The sequence below is a fragment of the Semicossyphus pulcher genome, unplaced genomic scaffold (genome assembly GCF_022749685.1).
Source record: "Semicossyphus pulcher isolate SPU_LCO1_2020_fin unplaced genomic scaffold, fSemPul1.0.p SCAF_13, whole genome shotgun sequence".
NCBI lineage: Eukaryota > Metazoa > Chordata > Actinopteri > Labriformes > Labridae > Semicossyphus > Semicossyphus pulcher.
In genome coordinates this window covers 13,354,101-13,370,178 of record NW_027211637.1, presented here as the reverse complement: position 1 = coordinate 13,370,178, position 16,078 = coordinate 13,354,101, and the positions used below count along the sequence as shown (strand labels likewise).

The following is a 16,078-nucleotide window of genomic DNA, read 5'->3' as shown; positions in this document are numbered from 1 at the left end:
CAAAGTGTGTTGGTCAACCGTCTGACTTGTCGTTTGTTTAGAGTGAAATATAGACTGAATTTGGTACTTTTCCAAAGGTTGACGACACGATAACTTTAAATCTTATTTAAATTAGACTCTATTACAGAATTGCTACTTTAAAGAAGATGACTTACCATTCAAAAGGGTTGCTTTCTAGGGTGTAATGAGAATTTCAGCCTCGTTTTGAGCACTTAAAGTGACCTTATATTTGCAGTCGTATTTAACATACATTATATAATTATATAAGATAAGTTTTTCATAACTCAGCAATTGGGCTGTTTGTGATGGTCATAGAGCCAGTGTAAATCCACTCCTTGCTCCATGGTACTCATTTGGTCCTCAGATCCCTGGCTAAGTGCCAGAGTTCAGCCCCACTGTCTTGGGGGGGGGGGTTTGTGTACATGCTTGTCAGCTTGTGTAAGAGAGTTTGGAGGTGGGCATGGGGAGGAGGCGTGTTCGGGGTGGAGGGGATGTCAGCTCATTAACCTCCATTCTTCCCCTAGCATGGTGCGGCATAGAGTTACTGTGTAAGTCTCATGACATTACTCCTCCCCCTGCACGCGTGTGCTGGGCATAAGGGGAAGAGTAGAGCAAGCGTGGAAAGGGAGAAAGAGGGAAAGGTTCACTAGGGGGCGGGGGGGGGGCACTTGACATGTTCCTTTACAAATGCCCTGCTTGTATCTCACAAACTAAAGCCCCGCCGTCTCGTTTCCTTCCCCCACTTTTGTCTTCTCTGTCTCTTCTCTTTCTCTCCCTGCTGTCTTTCTCTTACCACAGGCCCGGTACAGTGTGGGTGAACGAGGGGTTAGGCTTCACACTGCTGCCCCCCCAGGCATCAATCCAGCTAGGAAAAGACTGCCCACTGCTGTGGTGAGATACAGTAGACAAGCTTCCAATTTCTGAAACCTGTTCTGTTTGTGCTTGCCAATTCATTTAGAAAGGTGTACCTCAAGGTATTGACCTGGGCCCAGTGGCATTTTGGAGGCTTCACTCTGAGGATATGTACAGTTTTAGTTGACTCATAAAAACCCCTACAAGAACACAGATATGTAAATATTGTCAATGTTTTATAAATGCATGTTTATACATTAGAAAATCATCCCACGGTGGAAATATTACATATAATTGCATTCTAAAAACAAGCAGACTTACCGGAATTCACAGATGATTCAAAAAGCGTGCGGACACATTTTTCTGAAACCATGCAAAGGTGCTAAATACGCCTTTCTGGTTGTTACAGCTGGGTCACACTGTGTGAGCGTCAATAAAAAAACTTGAATCTGGAAGCATTTTTCACATCTTAAGAGATAATCTTAACTTGTTTTTTGCAGAACAAATGACTGCAACATAAAATATTTTTTGAGAAAAGACCTGAAAAGTGCCCAAAACATAAAACGTAGATTTTCTTCAGGCACAAGAATAACATTTTGAAGTGTTACTTCCTGTTTATTTCATATCTCTCTTTGAGTTGCTGATATTGTTGATAATAATGTGACATAGTTATCTTTTTATTTAACCGTAAAACTGTTGTGTTAACATCTGTGAGTGCATTACTGCTGCTATAATAATTTGCTGTCTGAAAGTTAACACACCAGAACCTGATTATCAGTGACAGTTTTCAACAATTACAACACTTCATGAGTGATGAGAAGAAGAATACCCCAATAGAAATAGATCGATGGGTCACCCATGCTTATACACCATGATTTATTTTAGTCACTGCCAAAACAGACAGACTTCAGCCTTTTATTTCTCCCTTTGCTCTTTCATACTTTATTCTGCGCAGAAGCAAGAGAGCAGTAGATTGCAATAAGATAACCAATTATATGCTGGAGGAAACCAGACTTTTTTTTCCAGTTGCAGTTATCTGATGCTGCGGTGAGCAGAGGCAAAGGGCTGGGGTAATGTGACATTCACTCTGCCCTTTATCGTCTCTCATCACTGTTTACCCCAGTCAGTTAAAAGTGGCTTGTGCTCTGAATCCTTTCCTGCTGCCAGAGAAACCTCACCGACATGCACTCGCACAGAAACATGCACTTCCTGTACGGACACACTTATTATACAGAAATTCACATAAACCATCAAATACAAATGAACCCTCACCACTACACACACACACATTCTCACCCCAGACTTGAGAGTGTAAGTGTCAGGTAGACTGGTGGGATAACTACTTTCCTAGTAGCGACCGTGATGTTAAGAATAGCACGGCTGTACCTCTTGGGACTAGCTGCTAATTGCATGTGATGCTACTGTGTGCTTGATGCTAAGAAGGTGTTTCCCAGCACTGGTTAGCAGGCAGGCCGTTGAAGGCCACCGCGGCAGGATGAGGGAGGATGTGTGGCTGGCACTTTGGTCTGACATACATTTTTTTTCTGTTATACCTTTGCACATGCACTCGTGCTTGGCGCACTCTGTGTTTATGACCTCTTTTGCATACTGCTCTAGTTACTGCACAGACAAGACAGATCAAGCTATACGTCACGGTACATCTAACGACTCCATTTGGCAGAGAAGCTTTGACTTAAAGCTGTACCTGGATAGATTTTACAAAAATGTACATTTGATAGATTTTTTTGGCCAATTTGGGGGCAGCGGAAAGAAGCTAAAGACAGACCACAGACTCACCTTTTAAGGTTATTTAACACAACTGTTAGCAGACACTTGCTTATTTATACATCCAGCAGATATAAAGCAACATTAGCATGCTAGTAAGCAAGATAAATGTTAAGTCTATCAAGCAAGCTATCACTCTTTTAGCTCTGTTTTGGTCTCCTCCAACTCCTGAGGGACATATCTGCTTCTTTCATGACTGAATGCTCAACATGTGTTCACTACAGGTAGTAAACTTTGTCCTCCGGGCTTGTGCTTTGAATACCTGCATGTCAAAGAGAATTAATTCATTAGTTGAAATGATCACTCTACTGAAATTTTTCATGAGTGGAAAAAACAGAGGGGGATGAGAAAATAGCAGATTTACAGACTTAAAAAAAAACATGCTTAAAGCTCTAACTTTATATCTGTTAAACGGTGTGAGTAATCATGCACCACTATAAGCCTTCAGATTTCTATCCTCTTCTGAACCCTCTAACTCACAGTGAACCTGAGTTCACAGTGGAAACAAAACCTTATTTAGCACCCCCCACCTGGCCTCACTCCACACACTACAGACACACACACACATGCACACACGCAAGCACACACACACTCTGCCTTCCTCCTCAATCTCCCCTCCCATCTCTGCTGTTGACTGTCGGTTCTGTTTTGTGGTCGCTCCAGTTCAACAGAAAGTGGATGAATGAGAGCTTCAGCCTGCCTCTTTATTTTTACACATCACAAGGTATAGGTGGAGCCGGAAGCGGTTGGAACCTGTTTTTTTTTTTAATCTTTTGTTAAAAAAAAAAAAGGTTCATCTTTTTCCAAAAGCTGTTTCTAATGGGGAGGGTGTGTTTGTGTTTATCTGTATTGTTTCTCTGTGGAACGCTTTCGCCCTTATCATAACAAACAGGACTGATGCTCATTAGATCTCACCTTCAATAGTTCTTTAACAGAATCAGCTGCAGAGGTAATGATAGCCATTTAACGCTTTTGAAACACTCCTTTTGGGAAATGCAATCTACACAGAATCATGTTTTCAATCCTTCAAACGAAACACTTTCTAGGTTGGCACAACGCCCGCAAATTCCAAACAGAATTCCATCAAAATCCCTCTGAGATAAACGCCGAGCTGCTCCGTGTATCTTGTCAATATCAGATCATGGTGTCCGTGCGGCCCGCTGACCGGAGCACACTGTGTCCAGATAAACATAGCTCGGGCTTTGCATATGAAAATGAAGCGTGCAGCTGATAAAGGTGAGGATACATCAAATGCCGGGCGTTGGTGGATGTGACCCCGGTGCTGCTGCAGCTGTGTGTGCACATGCATGCAGTGTGTGTTTGTGTGTGCGGGATCAAACTCTCACACCCAGGAAGAGGCCCTGTTTCCCTTATCTAACGACAACAGAGCATGTGTCGCCATGGCCACAGGCTGCGCTTTTTATGGGCTTTGTGCGTGTGTGTATGTGTGTGTGTTTGTGTATATGTGTGCCATACTCATTGTTTGCCCATGTTCATTGTTTGCTTGGGGCGTGGTGCAACACCAGAATTGTTACTTTAGTCTCTCCTCTCTCCCTCTTTCTCTCTCCTCCTCCCCTGCAACTCTGAAATTTGCTACAGTTTTCTTTCTTTCTTTCCTTATTTCATTCTTTCTTTCTTTCATTCATTCATTCTTTCTGTCTTTCATTCTTTCCATTATCTCTCTTTTTGCCTCTCTACCTCTTTTTTTAATCTTCCTCTTTTTTAAGTGTGTAAACATTTTTGCACACAAGTGTATCTATCTGCCTGTCTACCTAGCTGTCTGTCTGTCTGTCTGTCTGCCTGTCTGTCTGTCTCTCTCATCCTCTCGTCTGGCTTTGAACCACCGGTGACAAGTTAGGCAACATCAAAATTCAGTGGTACATTGTCTCAGGTTGAGGTTCGTCAGGTCTCTCCTACAGCTTAATTGAACAGAGGATGAGGAAGAGAGAGAGAGACGTAGAAAGAGAAATAAAGAGAGGGGGGGGGAGATGAGGAAGAAGGGTGCTCAAACAGGCATACATATTGCATGAGCCCCCTCCTCCCACCCACCACCTCCACCACCACCACACCCCTTTCTTCACAGAATGGCTGTGTACTGTGTTCTGGGCTTATTAATTCCGCTCGGTGAGAGAATTATTTTTAGAGTTGGTATACCGGCAAAGGCTTTTAAAGTCTCAAGTATCACACATTCTGCTTATAGATTCACTTTTTATAAACTGAAAAGTTCTAAAAGTTTGTTGTGCTTGTTCTTTAGTGCGATACTGTGTGTTTTATTGTTGTTTGTGGCACATTTATGGATGTTGCAACGGTCCGCTTGAATAGGATTTTGGAAAAAGTTAAATTCTGTCCTCTCAGCTACATCTTGTCATGTCACACTAAATGACCAGTATTATTGCGTATGATAGGGTAGTTTAGCTAGGTGAGTAAGCTGGTTAAGTTTCTGAAACTGAAAATGTTTTAACAAAATCAAAGTTATTGTCACACTGCAAAAAAAAGTACTGTAAGAAGTGTCTTCAGTAAGAGATCGCCCAATTTCAGAGTGTGTATTATTTTTATACTTTGATTATTAAAGCTCCTGTGAGGACTTTTTCACTGGTTATGAAACAGATTGAAATTAATTCTAATTACTCTATATGACCTACAAAAGCAAACCAGACCATCAGCGACAAGATTGATTATTTCTATATTTATTTTTAATGCCTGAAACTGCTGGCGGGGGGTAGGTGTCAGTCGAAGCGATTAACTGCACACTAACCCTAACCCTGCAAACTTTCTCCAGGAAAAAAATGTAAAATGAGTAATACATATGACTGTTAAAGAAAGCAGAGATGTTTTGTTAAAAAACAACCACTTATCCATGTAGGACAAAACTAGCAAAGAGATAGGAGGTATGGCTTTGTCTATAGGGAGTGCCAAAATCAACACAACCCAAAGTTCCTCACAGGAGCTTTAACATTACTTATGTGCATAGATTTAGTGTTCCTTATCGAGGGTGCTACTTCATATACTTTTGACTAGTTTTATCAATAATAAGGAATCATATTTTATAAGCTCATCCTTTATTTTGTAAAATTTCCATCTGCAGTAAAGTAAGCTGCAAAAGCAAAGTAGTAATGTATATAAGGCAATATTTACCTCTAAAATGAGGTGGGAAAATAGAAGAAAGTAGTATAAAATGGAAATACTTAAATAACCTGATACTTTTACTAGCAAATACTCGGATGAAAGTACTTTTTTACTTTCCACCACCTTTGAAGCCATTTGAGTTGAGATTGTGATGAACCTGAGTCATTAACATCATCAGATACATAACAACAGGTTGCTGAGGTTTGTGTTTTTTAATATAGGTCCGGTTTTATAGAGTATAATTTTATTTTGCTTCCTAGTTTTCAAAATAAAGTTGTTTTTACATCATTACGAGGTCACGTTTCTCTCTAATGACCGGACAGTCATAGCATGGCATTACACACCAGCTCCTCTCGGCCCCTCCCCCCTCCACAAACAGATGTTGCTTTGCTTCGTGAGGGGCTTATATGAATTGTCCATCAATCAAAAACAATCTTCAGTGGAGTCTGTAATTTCTCCTCCAATCCTGCCATCAACCGTCTCACCGGTGCACTCCAAGATGAAAAGATCCCAGCATTGTATTGCACCATTAGCACTGTGTAAATATTACATGTTTTCCCTGGATATGCTAGTTAGCATTACTTCCACCTTGTGGCTTCATTATTTTTGAAACGCTCAGCTTTGTCGATTGCAAGGCATGACCTACTTCTGCGACTCTCTCTCTCTCTCTCGTTCACTGTCTTTACTTTCTCACTTTTCTTCCTCATTTACTGAATCTCCGCGTCTTTGTCATTCTCTCTCTACCACTCCACCTCATTTTCTCTTCACACTGAATGTGTCTTCTCCTTTCTTTGTCATTTATTCATTGTCTTTCTCTATTTACTGCCTCAGCATCGCCTTCATCCTGTCTCTTTTCTGCCTCTGTGTTACTCTCATCTTGCTTCTCTCTCATGTATGCATTCTTTATTTCTCAATTTGTCTCCCTTCCACATCCTATTATTATTTTCCTCTATTCTTACATCCCTCTATCTCTTCTGCTCCCAGTCTCTCCATCCCTCTCCTCCATGTTTTCATGCCTCTCTCCCAGCACCACGTGTGTCACGGAGGGAAACATCGCGAGCAGTGGTCCCTGCTGAACAATTACCATGCAAAGCAATCCAAATAGAGATGTTTGCCGAAAACAACATGTGTGTAATTACTGCTTAATGAGGCCCTTGTCTCAGGCAGAATGCCCAATTAGACTGCCGATGAGAAAGCGATGCCAAGGCCCCGCTGAAGAAAGAGAAGGAATAGGGGGAGAGAGGGGTGGGAATGGAGATGGAGAAGTAAAGGGAGGTTGTAACACACACACACACAGAGAGAGAGTGGTGAGGACTATAAGAGAACATGGGAAACAGAGAAAAGAGGAAAGAGCAGCAAGGAGGAAAATAGAAAAGAGGAACAAACAGTGAGAGATAGGGGGAGTTTAAATAGAAAGATGGAGAGAGTGAGAGAAAAGAGCAAGAGGGACAAAGTGAAGAGAAAAGAGAAGATGATTTCTGCAGTAAATGTGGAGTAATGGCAGAGCTGATAGCATTGAGCCGAGGATAAATTGGCATTTTAAGTGGGAGAGCGAGGCAGTGCAAAGGAGAGCTGTGGAGAGAGGAGCAGGGGGAAACAGCTTTACATTGCAATATATGGGCAGCCATGTTGCAGCACAAAATGGCTGACCTTTCTAGGCCTTTATGGTGAATGTTATATTACGGGTGTAATTGGTGAAAATAGGCATCGCCTGATGTTATTTGTTCTGTTGAAGCTGAGAGAAACAGCAGAAAGCCTGTGCACCCAAAGAATTCTGTAAGCAAAATAAGCTAAAGTACAAGATCTGGACGCACTGACCAAGATGCTCTCAAAATTATATCAAAGGATTTTAATTTGAGTAAATTTGCTCAGTTAGAGGACAAGAGGCTTTCCTGTAAGAGTTTATTGCTAATATGTCACCATGGTCAACATAGCTGCGGCCCTGTCTTAAGCTAAGCTACAGCTACCATGCTTCATTTAGCTAATTAGCATCTCTATCTCCCGAATGTAGCCTTGAACAATTAGTCAGCATTTAGTTTAGCTTAAAATAAACATGTAGTATAACTGCTGGGTTTCCAGATTAATCACGTGATGTGTGAATGAAGCTCATTGCAACTGCTTCTCTCCGTTCCATGTTTGCGTTTGTGGCTGTATGTAAATGTAATCATTAGAATAACCAAGTGAATCCTCACAAGGGCTTCCATGATATGCATCGTTAACCAAGCATTGCCCCGAGGCAGGCGCTCATTCCCCCGGCCTTTCTCCTGCAATAATGTACAGTAATTTCTCTTTCTCACCACTCACATGCTCATTTAGCTGCTTCCACTTTTTCCTCCTTCCCAGAGTAGATATTAGATTTCACCCCCAGGAATTCTGCCCATTTCCGTCCATTAGGCTCCCTGTTTGAGCATTGTTTTTAGCAGGTATGTCTTATGATACATTTGTGTTCAGTCATATCCAGCGTGTGTTTATCTTTCAAGCCTTCAGTCGCTTTCACCATCGGAGCAAAGCAGACCACCCTAAACGAAAAAAGGGCCTCCCGTATCTTCACATCTGAGGAATTTGAAATGGAATGCTGTCTAGTTTGATCATGTCGTCTTTGCTGTCTGTTTCTGATTCTTCTGTGAGTTGATATCACAAAGAACGACCTCCTTCAACAAACAAAAAGGAGGCTTTATTTGACACGTTTGGTTTCTGTGTGTGTATGTGTGTGTGCGCGCGCGTGTGTTATTATCCAGTCCAGTCAAGGTTTGTTCCATTTGCTGCAAGGGTGTTATGACAAAGCTGTGTGCCTTTGCAAGCCAAGGGCATTTCACGTTACAGCTCTTCTTAACGTGGTAGCAGTTTCTCAGTCACCTTGACTCTGCAATGGTTCAGTTACTGAGACATTTGTGGGCCACATTCTCGTTTTCTCTTGAGCTGAAAACAGAACCTGTGTTGATTTTGTTTTTTTATTTGTGGCCTACTCAAAGATGAGCCCAGTGGAGAACTCTTTAGGGCATCACCACCGGTTACAGTAAACATCACAGCTAGCATGTTACATGTTGCGCTCAAGCGGTGACCTGGTGTTGTCTCCAGGCATCCTCTGGGGTCAAAGGTCACGTGTTGTTACGGGAGTCCTAACCCTGTGTCAAACTGTGTTTTGGCACCTGCAGCAAGTGATCTTTCAATGCCTGATTAACCCAGTCCTGAAGACACAGCTTGCCCTCTCTGTGCAGCACACACACCCTTCACTACTGTATGCACTCACAGATTCATTCACACTCATTCTCTGTCTCAGACACACAGCGGCGCCCACAGGGAAAAGCCCATCTCTTGTCACCGTGATTGTGTAGTCTAATTACCGGCCCGCTGACGAACAGTAATTACCCACGCTGCCATGCCACCACGAGGTTTAACCAAAGTGACAAAGTCATTAGTCTCACACTTCAGGCCACCCGTAAAGAGCTTTTCCTCTTCACACCTCCTATCTGCCCTCCATTTTTTTTCACAACTCCTCTTGCGTAGCCAACCGTATTTATTCCTCCTTTCTTCTCTGTCCACAGTTTGATGGTGACAACATGTACATGAATGACAATAACCAGGAGTTTCGGTCTCCAAACCAGGTAAGAAAGTCTTTTCCTATGAACCCCACAGACTTCTATTAATAAATAAACTAATACTGTCGCTAACAATTAGCTTCAGTGTTCCAGGTGTCATCTTTTAACAAGAGTTAATGGAGCTATGTGCTTGGCCATATTGGAAAGTACTAGAAGTAAATGCATGTGAGTAAAGGTATTCATTACCTGAAGATGAGGTTAGCTGTAATCAGAGCCATGTAAAACTGGACAATAGTTCAGTTAAATGGAAAACACTTAAGTTTCTGTTCAGCTCATTGTAAGTAATGTATGACATGTCAAATTATATCTTCACTTTGACCTCTGAAATATCAGCTTCCATTGCATTCTTTATCATCTTTGTTCTCATTAGTTATGCTTTTTAATGATGACACTAAAATTCAAGACTAGTAGGCCTACTAACAAAATACGTTTCCTTTTGGAACCCTGATTTTACCTCAATGGCCATATGTGCCTCCAAACTGGATTGGAGAGACGGAGGAATTATCCTAAAACCACCTATTTATTGATTTGAACAAAGATATTCTCTGCATCACAATATCTTCGTTTAGAAATTTTATTCCATACACCTACTAACTTTGGTGGTCCCCTAACTTTTCTGGTAGCGCCACCAACAGGTCAAAATCTTTGTCCAACAGTTTGGTTTATGAATACAGACTAGCAAAAGTCCTGACATTTCCTTTAATCTCAACTGTACCTTGTCTTTGAGTGCTAACTAGCTCAATTTAGCATGGAACCAGCTTAACTAAGATGGTAAACATTGTATCTGCTGAGCTTGTTAGCATTTTCATTGACATGCCGATGTAAGCATTGTCTCAAAGGACAGCTTTGCCTAATTAAAGCCTTGTTTAAGTATCATTCTCTCAAATCAACATATTTAGTCAATTTTCTAACTTGTTTTTTGCCTAACATTGCACACAGTTTTGCGACCTAGCTAAATCTGAGCTGTTTTATGACCATATTTACTCAGTGATATTAGCAACTGTTCTGTGGTTTATCTGGTTGGCAGTTTTCCAGTTTTCCAGGTGTAAAAATAAGCTTTCAAGTCAAAGCTTGGAAAATAATATAAGAGCTGAGGCAAAAGCGTTCTCTTGTGCAAGATTTCATGAAGATTTCTCTAAAAATATTCATTCAGATATTAAGCCACTGATCTGTATGTTTAGCCTTGAAACCTTTACTGGAGCATCAGTCCAAAAAAGGCCTCCTTTCTAAGTAGGACAAAACATTTAAGTCCTCATAAGCCAAGGTCTCTTTGACATGTGCCATTTTATAGATAATTTCATCCAAAGCAGTAACATATGTGTATCTTTAACATTACAGGGATTAAACCATCTGCCCTGACAGTTTTAGTGCAGTGTCAACCCACAGAGCTAGACAGGTCACCTACAGATAAACCACCTCTAACATTTCATCATGCCAGGCTCAGTGAAGTTCTGGTCCCAGTCTGATGCGGCACAGTCACAGTCTCACAGTCAGTGAGTTAGACAAGCACTGCGCTGAGTGCTCCCAGCTGGTGGATGGGAACACATGGCCGGACATATGGCAGAATTTGGAGCTCCAGGATTTGTTGATCCAGCAGCGAGGCCTTCATGTTGTGACAAAACACGACGAGGTGGAGGCTCCTCGTCAATTAGGGCCTCGCCAAATACTGTCAGAGAGTCACAGGACAAGGCCAGAAGGCTCAGGACAGCAGGGCACACACAGAGACTCACACATATATATACTGTAATGGGAGGTGACACACTGTCTGACACAATATTATTCATAAGTCATAAGCACATGTTCAGGTAGTTCGCTTCATTCACATAGTGTACAAACTGTGAACAAACACACACGTTCATAACCCTATACTTGTGAGGACCCACACTTACTTTAGTGTGACCATCAAGACTAACCTGACTCCTAACATGAAAGGGCCAGTTCACCCAATTTACAAAAAATGGTTACAAAATGATTTAGTGTCTCTTGTTTGCTTAGTGTCTAGCAACGCATACAGTTTTAGTTGTATGTGTTAAGAGCCTATGAAATGTCGTGCCCATAAGTCCCTATATGTGAAATACGTTGTTTAAAGAGGGGGTATTTTGCTAATTTCAAGTTTCATATTTCACTCTGTTATACCTGTGAAGTACCATAGCATAATATACAATTACAAAATCCTCACACTGGTGCTCTGTGCAGGCCCTTATACAGCCTCTGCCTAAAACAACTCAGTCAACTCTGTCTCTTTAAGAAGCTCCGCCCCTACAAGCCTGCTTTCTTCTGATTGGTCAGCTCTCAAAAGCCTGCTGAGGGGCATGCCTCCTACCCTGTGGCTGTGTTACAGAGTTGTCGGCAACGAATAAACTTCACTTTTTCAATTTAAATGGAATGTCTGGTGCTCTTGTACTTTTGAAAAGTAAACACTGATGTCATTCCTTCACAGCCAAAGAAACACTTTCTCCAAGACATTCTTAACCAACATGGCGAGCAGAGCCATCGAGCAGAGTGGTGGAGTGAAAAACATTTCCGAGGCAGACTGATCTGCTGGGTGGGCATGTCCTTAGGGACAGGAAGTTCTGCTGTGTCTTGGGCAGATGCCTAAATATAGAGTTCCTCCACTTTGTGACATCACAAAGTCTGAAAGCAAGCGTTCACAGCAGCTTGCAGACTGAGATTTTTTTTGCAGGGGATTACTCCAACATACTATTACCTACAGATTTGAAACTTCACCCACATTTAATATGGATATCCAACATTGTAGCAATGTATATATGTCTTAAAATGTGAAACAGCATAATACCCCCTCTTTAAGAGACTCAACAGCTACGTACCTTGGATGGATCATGTACAAACATTACTTTGAACAGTTTTTTACTGGAGCTACAGAACTTACAGAACAGCTAACGTCACTTGCTTTTTGAGTGAACTGACCCTTTAAACTAAACCTAAATATAACATTCATCCTAAAACAATGTCCGAACCCTCAAACATCCCTTTGAAGAAGCCAAAAATGTCCTCACTTTCCAAAAATGTGCTTACTCCCAGGGTGTAAAATTTTAATTGGTCCTTGCAAACACTGACGTACAAGAACATATGTATATGCCCATAAACACACACACATACCCTCATAAACCCATACCGAACACACACACGCGCACACATACTCTCATAAACCCTCACACTAACACATACACACACCACATCATCCTATAGCCATAAGGTTGTCTCTCCTTTGATGTTGGGATTGAGTGACTAGAATGAAGGGTCGAGTGGGAGCTTTAGCAGCTTATTGTCTACTTATAGCGCACATCACACGACGACGAGGTCCATCGCTGTTCGCCACATTTCTGCTCTAATTATGTCAGTTCACTTGCAAACACGGCCGCGTGCTAATTGGGATAAATGTCCAGCTTTGTAGTTTCTCTGCCGCAGCGGTCATGTGTCAATCATCGACACCCTCTGCAGGTTTGCAGTGTTGTGTCAACAAATACCTTCTTAGTGGATAAGGCAATTTGGGCTTTTCAAAACATGTCAGTCGCAGTTGATGCTCTGTCAGTGCCGTCAAATAGAAGCTTACACACCAGTTTTGAATAGAGTTCACTGTTTGGCTTATGGTTTGTTAATACAGCAGATTTAAAATGAAAATTGGAAGAGGGTGGATGTGCACATTTTACTCTTTAAGTTGACGGTTGTAGAGCTCTTAGTACAATAAATGTTATTGTAACCCATTAACATTGGTTACCGCATTTTGCTCTCTAGGCACAACAGTCTTTAGTTTCCATTCAGTGGTATTAATGCTTGCCAAATCATTACATTCTGTGGTTTTCTCGTGCATATGCTACATAATGTGTCCTTGTAATTCAGCTTGTCCTCTGGTGTTGGGATCCTGACCAGAATTAATCATCTCCGTCCATTTGAACAGTACCTGCATACAGGCCATGAATTTTCAAATGTTAACCTGCCAAAGGGTCTGAAGAGGTTAAAGAGAAATATCTTCAGAGCCGTCACATCCAAGAAATATCTGCATTTTCTTTATGCATCGTACAAATTTCATCAGTCTGACTGCTTGCTGTGCATGTGAGTCAATCATGTTTTAATTGGAGCTTAATTGTATGCATTAGCTGTGCTGTACTTTGTCACATAAAGCCTGCTTTTGAAGTGCAACCAGGCCAATTAGAGGTTCAAATATGGAATCAATTCCTGCATCAATTGGAAATGGTGATTACTGTAGGATGAATGTGCTACACTCGGGTTTGTATATGTTGCTTTTTGCAAGTGTTTCTCGTTTTTTAAGATTTAAGTATTCCCCAGCTGTGTTTGTAAGAGCACAAGATGCAAATATGCAAGGCAGTAGCATTTCCACTATTTCTCTTCTGTTTATTCTGTGTGAACAGCGCTGCAGTAAAGCATTTACTCTTTGCTTCTGAGGAAAATCCTCAGAGTACAGTACCTTTACGATGGTCAAACATATTGTGAAAGCAAGCCGTTGTTTGCCTTAATGCAGGTTTTAACACTGCGTTGAGATGCCCACCAGAGCCTTTGCATGATGTGTGCCTGTGAAAAAGGTGCATGTAGCCAGAACAGAGTCTCCTTTGTTTGCATGTCTGGGGTCTTCCACGGCGTACGCACTGAGGTAGCAGTTTGACACAGCCGGGAGATTGCATTACACATAACATCTCTGGGCTTTTAAAAAGAGAAAACCGCTAAGCAGAAACAGCTTTAAAGGGGCCGTTTACTGTATGCTCGGACACAATCTGTCCATTCAAACAAGATGTGTTCAAGGCTTTGAATACTGTATGCTTTCTGTATAAGACATGCATACAAGCTGCACATATGGAGCTCCCAGACGTTTTGATCATATTTATTGTTTCCATTTGGTTCGTCTGCAGAGGTTTCAGCCTATATGTAAAAGTGTGGGTGTATTATTTTGATGATCAGCGTCGTTTATATCTGCCCACATACAAAGCAGCTTGATCAAAGATTATTAAACATCTCAATTATGTTGAATGACTCTGGATGTTATTGTCAGAGCTTTGAATCACTTACATAGCCTTGTAATCGAAGTCCAGAACACTTCTCACATGTCACATTTCATCAATGGAAAAAAACAAAAACAATCAGAGCTTTTTACACTGGATAAAGAATGATGACATCATATTTACGTGTTGTATTGAGCCTTGTGGGAATAAAAACTCTCATCTCTAACTCGTTGAGCATTAAAAAGTGCCTTTGTAACCATTACAGCAGCTACAGCGTCGACAGGAAATGACATAGACTGAATGGAACACAATGCAATACAAAGGGCAAAATAAAAGCCCCTTTCCAAACCCCAAACCTCACTTGAACATGATTTCATTCTAAGTAGTAAATGTGAAAAGTGTGATCATCAGGCTATCATGTACATGCTGACTGCAGTGTATAGTTCTGCAGCACTATAATAGCCGCATGAGAGTGATCACAGCCAAACCAAAATGGCCGCCTCCAACCAAACCCACACACATTCTAATTTTAAACAAAGGACAATTGGTGTTCTTCATTTGGATTCGTATCAGGCCCGATCTGTTAGTGAGTGACTTTGCAGACTTGTACCACCATGTATATTTCTGTGTGTTTTGGCTGGCCTGTCCTCACCCTATAATCAGTCTCTGCATCATGTGGATGCACGTCCATGTGTATATGTGTGCATACGATAGATTAGGGAAAATTAGAGACCAAAACAAAACAAAAAAAGTAGCTGGTTAGGGAGGAAGCTTGAAAGAGAAAAGCAGCCAGTGGCAGGAAGCGGGAGAGTCATTCTGTGCGTCTCTTCCTCTCTTGTGTTGTACTTGTTGCATTGTGTTCCCGTGCAGGAGAGAGGAAGCTCAGGGGCCACATGGTCGTCAGAGAAGCAGCAAGTTTCAGCCTGTTTGTGCCTTTGTGTTTTTCTGTTTCCAGGTGTCTTGCTGAGCCGTGTGTCTCTATCGATTTGGCCGGCTGCAAGAGAACAGTGGCTGATGGTTGAGATTAGAATAGAAACCTCACTTGTTGGGTACAGGCTCTCTCTCTCTCTCTCTCTCATTCTCCCCGTCTTCCTCTTTCTGTCTCTTTCAGTCTGCTTATTTTGTGTATTTCTTAACTCTGACACTCCCTCGCACTCTCTCATTCTCTGTCTCTGTCCTTCCCTCTCTGGTTTTTCACCCACGTCCGCCCATCATCTTATGTTTCCTGCAAATGTAAGGCACTCAAACACATCATAAACTTCATACACATCTATACATCCCTGCCCACTCTTGGCCCACTTCAGGAAAGCTTTATTGACATTTTGTTATGTTTAAATAGAGATGCACTTGTATATACACAAAGTAATAATACACTGCTTTTTAAATGTAGCCCACTAACTACACTGTAAAAAGTTACACTGTGCCTTGGGTTACTTAAGATTTTTACAAATTCAACGCTCAGATAAGGGCAAACAGTTTAAAAAGAAAAGCGACCGCCAGCGAGGAAAATCATGAGTTACAACTGGAGCAAACTGTGGACGTCACATATGCAACACTGTCTGGATATCTGGGAAATGTGCTCCCGCAATTACCGTTTATCGCCACAGGTGCCGCCAAAGAGATCTGAGATCTTCAAGATTATCACTTTAAAGAAGTAGTTTGACATTTAAAGAAATGTGTTTATTGATTGTCTTGCCAAGAGTTACTTGACAAAATTGATTGAGACTGACAAACTGAATA

At 41.5% G+C, this 16,078-nt stretch overlaps 1 protein-coding gene across 3 annotated transcripts in view; it reads left to right on the top strand.

The window, feature by feature from the left end:
* The window catches only part of LOC138590377 (TOX high mobility group box family member 2-like), a 75,791-nt gene that overhangs the window by 27,391 nt on the left and 32,322 nt on the right, over positions 1-16,078 (top strand). For 2 of the 3 annotated variants that reach the window (XM_069661005.1, XM_069661004.1), the window contains exons 2-3: positions 799-891; positions 9,309-9,368. In XM_069661005.1, the coding sequence (XP_069517106.1) occupies positions 799-891; positions 9,309-9,368 (153 nt within the window). The remainder of the gene's footprint in view (positions 1-798; positions 892-9,308; positions 9,369-16,078) is intronic. The other variant, XM_069661006.1, reaches the window with a different exon arrangement.